Here is a 6638-nt window from a genome sequence, read left to right as displayed (position 1 = left end):
GGGTAATGTTACATCGTCTATACGCAATATCCCCCCTACTGAACTTCCGACCTACTAACTTTCCGACCTACTGCAATATCGGACCTACGCCAGCTGTTTATTTTTGTATTATTTGAGGGTTAGGTTAGGTTAAGACAATTTCTGGGCCGAGCGCTGCGGCTAGGACAGGCTAGGGGGCCGAGCGCCGCGGCTAGGACAGGCTAGGGGGCCGGGCGCTGCGGCCACATGTCCATATCGCAGCTGTAAAACCACGTGCTAGTAGATCGGATGTGTTGTATAGCGGATTTGGCGTAGGTCAGAAGTGGAGTATAGCGGATATGTTTAGGTCGAAAAATACACCACCAAAATAACACAGTAAGTGAACTTGGATAGATTGGGAAGAATAATCGGAGAATCTGAACTATAGGATGGATTAGATAGATATAGCGGTAAAACTGAACTATAGGATGGATTGGAAAGAAATAACGGAGAAACTGAGCTGGGACTGATCAGGAAGAAACAGTGGCGTAAATAAGGGGGGTTATTGGGGTTGTTTACCCCCCCCCCCTCTAGAATCCTGGAGATAATTACCCCTGAATTAACTATTCAGGCCATGAATAGCAAGGATTACTCCACTTACTGCCCCTACAAGTTACGGTTGCCCCTCCAAAAAAACAAACAAATCCTCAGTGGCGGAAATAGGGGGGTTATTGGGGTTATTTACCCTCCCCCCCCCTAGAATCCTGGGGGTAATTACCCCCACCCCCCTAGAATTTGTTTCTAAAAAAGGTTGATTTTAAAATTGAATATCTTTAAAATTTGCACGAAAATAATTTAAAAGTGCAGATACTTCAGACATTTCAGATTTTAAGTCAACATATTTTAAATGATTCTAAATTCTAAAGTGATAGTCAACGTCATTATAATTAGATTTTTTTAATAGAAAAAAAGGGTACGGGCAATGAAGAATACATTTTTACTTCTAAGTAATGTCATTTCCATATTAGATTTATTTAAGATCTTAACATACTACAATGACGACAAGAAAATTTTAGAAATAAGAAATAAGAATATAAACAAAGACAATATTTTTTCAAAGTTTTACAGAGTATAGCTTTTCTAAAGATTTAAAAAAGCAACATCTTTTCCTCTTATAGTAAAACTATTTTTTATGTTACTTAAAATAAATTCAGTTTTTTTTACAGATCTTTATAGTTAATATGTTAAAGGAATGACTATAATGAAGGCTATAAAACAAGGTGAAAGCTGAAAGGTAGGAAATGAAGCCTTTATTTGATGGAGTTTGTAAATGCCAGAAATGAGTGGAAAATGCAAATCAAACCCAACTAAAATCAATAATTTGATATACATCATGATATTTTTCTAGGGGTGGGTAAAAAAGTTCTAGGGGGGTAAAAAAAATTCGCGCGCCACACAGAATCCTTATTTACGCCCATGGGAAGAAATAATGGAAAAACTGAACTGGGATGAATTGGAGAGAAATTACAGAGAAACTGAACTGGGCTGGGTTTTGGAGAAACTGAAAGGAATAAATAATGGAGAAATTGAACTAGAATGTATTTGGGAAAAATAATGGAACTGGGATGGACTGGGATGAAAAAACGGAGAAACTGGGATGGATTAGAAAAAAAGGAGATAATGGAATAGGATGAATTGGGGAGAAATGATAAAAAACTGAACTGAGCTGCCGCTGGTTTTTGGGAAGAAATAACGGAGAAACTGAACTGGGCCGGGTTTTGGGAAGAAATAACAGAGAATTCAAAACTGGGCCGGGTTTTGGGAATAAAAAACGGAGAAACTGAACTGGGCTGGTTTAGGGAAGAAATAACGGAGAAACTGAACTGGGCTGGTTTTGGGAAGAAATAACGGAGAAACTGAAGTGGGCCGGGTTTTGGGAAGAAATAACAGAGAATTCATAACTGGGCTGGTTATGGGAATAAAAAACGGAGAAACTGAACTGGGCTGGGTTTTGGGTAGAAATAACGGAGAAACTGAACTGGAACTGATCAGGAAGAAATAATGGAAAAAAACTGAACTGGGATGAATTGGAGAGAAATTACAGAGAAACTGAACTGGGCTGGGTTTTGGAAAGAAATAACGGAGAAACTGAACTGTGATGGATTTGGAAGAAATAATGCAGAAACCTGGGATGGATTTGGAAGAAATAACGGAGAAACTGAACTATAGAATGGATTGGGAAGAAATAAAGATGAGACTGAACTCTGGGATTGATTAGATAGATATAACGGTAAAACTGAACTGGAATGGATTGGAAAGAAATAATGGAGAAACTGAACTAGGATGGATGGAGAGGAAATAACGATGAGACTAAACGCTGGGACTGATCAAATAGATGTTTGTCAACCATTAGGCATGGGGTTTACCTTGGCGGAGGGGGGGATAGATAAAACTCCTAAGAATGCGCGAATACCGGATAATATTTCTTTAATTCTCTCTCTCTATGACAGCTTGACATGACAGCTTGTTTCTATAGATAGTACGGGTTAAGGATGGATGTTGAAAAGGATGGATCCCCTCCTATCAATTAAGTGTCTGACATAGATTTTAACTATTTCCCGAATTTAGCTTACCTCAATTCTTATTTGATAATTTGACATGATCTTCTGACAGATTTATTACTGGCCTACCATCGAGTATATCCATAGTAAAATAATATTTAGATTAAAACAATAATTTATTTCTGAAAAATCACTTTTGACAGTTTAAAATTCAAAATTTAATTTCAAACTTACAGGAAAATTAACTTTGTTAAATCACTTATCATATGTTTTATAGTCGAAGTCACTTAAGCTCAAAAACATGGTTTGATATTGTGACAGAACTGAACTGCAAATTCATCTGAAGATTGTTATATATCTATATAAATGTTTTGCAAGCAAATCACTAAAGATTTCACACCTGCGATGTTTACGATCATTTAACACAATTTTACGCAGAAATGTTTTAAAAATGATATTTGAGATTGCGTATTATCACTTGGTGTTGTATAGCTGTCGAAACATAATTGCGTAATTTTCCATTTAGATTATTAATATGCTAATGTTTAGAAAGTGTGCCCGTGTCCGTGAAACGCCTCTAAAGGACGATTGGTAACTACGAAATATTCAACTCCGCGACATGTTTTTGTCTCTGCTTTAGTCTGTATTTGTCTCTGATTGATAATCAAGTCAGCTGATATCATGTTTCACTTTCAAAACAAGGGCGGGAGAGAAGAAGACGACTTTTTGAAATGTCAAAATCGGATGTAAGAAGGTTGGTGGTGCATTTTTCGACTTACGAAAATACGTCAAATCCGCTATACTACACATCCGACCTACTGGCACCATGGTTTTACAGCTGCTATATGGACTTGTGGCCGCAGCGCCCGGCCCCCTACACTGTCCTAGCCGCGGCGCTCGGCCCCCTAAAATAAAAAAAAAATCACCATTTTCCTTATTTACCCTAATTAATACAAATGAACATATTTTGTGCAAATAAACAAACAAATGTTCAATCAAACTAAAATTTAAGATTTCGCCGCTTGCCCATTACAATTATATTTACAGAGAAAAAAACTGAAAGCATTGATCAATTTGAGCAAATTATACTGTTGGAAATGGCCATTATTGCACTAATATTTACAGGAAACACTATTGTCCAATTGAACAAATTTTATTTTTTTGTTGGAAATTTTCAATTTGCACTAACGTTCAACTGCACTAATAATTGTAAAGAAAAACATTTTTCGTTTAAACAGGGGAGAAATAACGGAGAAACTAAACTGGGATTGATTGGGGAGAAATGGAGAAGACAGAACTGGGGTGGATTGGTGAGAAATATATATAAAGGAGAATCTTAACTGAACAACCGTGGGGAAGAAATGGAACTGAGCAATTCCGTTGGGAAGAAACTGGAGTGGATTGGGAAGAAATAAAGGAGAAACTGACCTGGGATTGATTGGGGATAAATAAAGGAGGAACTGAACTAGGATTAATTTGGGAGAAATAACGGAGAAACTAAACTGACGGATTGTGGAACAAAGGGTAATGTTACATCGTCTATACGCAATATCCCCCCTACTGAACTTCCGACCTACTAACTTTCCGACCTACTGCAATATCGGACCTACGCCAGCTGTTTATTTTTGTATTATTTGAGGGTTAGGTTAGGTTAAGACAATTTCGAGGGCCGAGCGCTGCGGCTAGGACAGGCTAGGGGGCCGAGCGCCGCGGCTAGGACAGGCTTGGGGGCCGGGCGCTGCGGCCACATGTCCATATCGCAGCTGTAAAACCACGTGCTAGTAGATCGGNACGGTAAAACTCAACTGGGATGGATTAGAAAGAAATAACGGAGAAACTGAACTAGGATGGATGGATAGGAAATAACGATGAGACTAAACTCTGGGATTGATTAAATAGAATTATCGGAGAAACTGAACTAGGATGGATGGAGAGGAAATAATGATGAGACTAAACTCTGGGATTGATTAAATAGATATAACGGTAAAACTCAACTGGGATGGATTAGAAAGAAATAACGGAGAAACTGAACTAGGATGGATGGAGAGGAATTAACGATGAGACTAAACTCTGGGATTTATTAGATAGATAAAACGGTAAAACTGAACTGCAGGATGGATTGGAGATAAAAAACGGAGGAACTGAACTAGGATGGAATGAAATGAAATAACGTAGAAACATAATGGAGAAACTGAACTGGGATGGATAACTGATTTAAGCTGAACTGAGATGGATTGAGCTGAAATAACGGAGAAACTAGGATGGATTTGGGAACATAACGGAGAAATTGAACTGGGATAGGTAGGGGAGAAATAAAGGAAAAACTGAATTAGGATGGATTGGGATGAAATAAATGAGAAACTGAACTGCAGGTATAGATTGGAATGAAATAACGGAAAAAAATAACTACATGTACGGGTCGGATGGGTTATGGGAACGAAATTGAACTGGGATGGATTGGGAAGAAATAATGGAGAAACTGAACGTGGACTAGTTGGAAAGAAATAAAGAGGAAACTGCCCTATAGGACGGGTTGGGAAGAAATAGTAATAATAAAGGTATTGAACTCGAGACTTTTATGACTACAAAATCAATATTTAAAATTCAAGATTTAAGGATGAATTATGTCAATAAAAAAATCCAAAGTTCAAAAATAAATTCTTGAAATTATAGACTCAGTATTATCCGTTAAAGACTCATTCTTTCTGACTAACCCTATAATATATGTCCCCTCATGCATTTAAACAAGATTTAATCTAAAATACAACCATGAATTTAGTAAAGAAAAAAGTCTGAGTAAATTTTGTCCTTTCACCATTAAATTCTCAATCTTTGTGAGTAATCCTGTAATCATAGCTTCATAATTACAACACCTTAGTTTTTCGTAAATATATTTTTAATTTTGAAACCTCTTAAGGACTCTTAAACTAAGAAGGAAGGGGGGGGGGAAATCTCCCCTAACCCCCCTCCATGATGGTTTAGTAACCAACCAAACTTTTATCTTAAAACTAAAAAATAAACATTGTATATTTGGGATAAATCTAATACTTTAACAGAATATTTAAAAAAAAAACGTTCATGATGTTTATCTTAAATACACGCTTAAGGAACTGTAAGCATAATTTCAAGTGACCCTTCATGCAAAAATGGCAATGCCTGAATCACAACGGTACCCTTGAACCCTTTGTATGATTAAGGATGTAGAAGATATCGTCAATTTTTTAGATTTAAAACAGTAATTATGATATTTTATAAGGACCCTGTCCTGCAGTATGAAATTCATAAGACATATTTTTAGAGAAACTGCAATTGAAAAAAATACTTTTTGAATTTATAAACATTGATATCTAATTTATACTTGACCAGGCAAACTTTTAAAGCTACCGATGTGAATCTGGCATTACTATCTTTGCATGGAGGGTCACGGTAAAATCTGGATTGTCAATTTAACTATATTGAGCTTTTTTTGTGAAAAAGATGAAGTAACCATGTTAACATTTTTATGAAACTATTGTGCACTTTATCATTCTTCCTCACTTCATCGTGAATTTTATAATAAATGTGTTATAAAGCAATCATCGTGCAATGAAGTTAAATTAGCTGTACATTATAGCAAAGCTTGTGTGATCTATAGCATTGAAATAAGAAAAGTACACACACATTTCAAAAAATTACCTATGACACTATTATTTTGGCACGACGTGCTATAAAGTTTTTGGATTTAAATTTTCTCTATCTCGAAGGTTCTCGCCTTTTTAGATTATATTATCTAAAAAGCCTTGGACCTTCTCGATAAAGAGAAAATTTCTGTCCAAAAACTTTATAACACTGCAAACCAAAATAACAGTGTTATAAATAGTTAATTTGTAATTAAAAGTGGGATCGACGGACAAATCAAACAGACCAAATCCCCGAGTTGAGTTCTTTGTAAAGAAATCCCCGAGTTGAGTTCTTTGTAAAGCCCGACGCAGGCATTACCAATTTCTTAAGTAAATAAAGTATTCTGTTATTCTTGGCCTTAATGGCGCCGCTTTTGTGAATCGGACATGTCACTTTATAAAAAAGGGGTGCGATTAAAATTTTGTCTACTGTGTATTTAAAGGATAGCTTTGTGAATCG

The 6638-nt window shown here is 36.3% G+C and overlaps 1 protein-coding gene and 1 long non-coding RNA gene across 2 annotated transcripts in view; both read right to left on the bottom strand.

Moving 5' to 3' along the window:
• Positions 1 to 2702, bottom strand: part of LOC111695457 (IQ motif and SEC7 domain-containing protein 1) — a 27786-nt gene extending 25084 nt beyond the window's left edge. Inside the window, exon 1 of the mRNA XM_023464790.1 lies at positions 2592 to 2702. Coding sequence (XP_023320558.1) covers positions 2592 to 2618 — 27 coding nt within the window. The 5' untranslated portion in view covers positions 2619 to 2702. The remainder of the gene's footprint in view (positions 1 to 2591) is intronic.
• A 2826-nt stretch (positions 2703 to 5528) lies between these two features.
• On the bottom strand, positions 5529 to 6230 carry LOC111695447 (uncharacterized). The gene is made up of 2 exons (XR_002763872.1): positions 5924 to 6230; positions 5529 to 5653 (listed from the first exon to the last, which is right to left on the bottom strand). It is a non-coding gene; the product is annotated as an uncharacterized LOC111695447 (long non-coding RNA).
• Between the last annotated feature and the right edge of the window lie 408 nt (positions 6231 to 6638).

Source organism: Eurytemora carolleeae, unplaced genomic scaffold (genome assembly GCF_000591075.1).
Source record: "Eurytemora carolleeae unplaced genomic scaffold, Eaff_2.0 scaffold158, whole genome shotgun sequence".
Classification (NCBI taxonomy): Eukaryota; Metazoa; Arthropoda; class Copepoda; order Calanoida; family Temoridae; genus Eurytemora; species Eurytemora carolleeae.
This window is presented reverse-complemented; position numbering and strand designations above follow the sequence as displayed.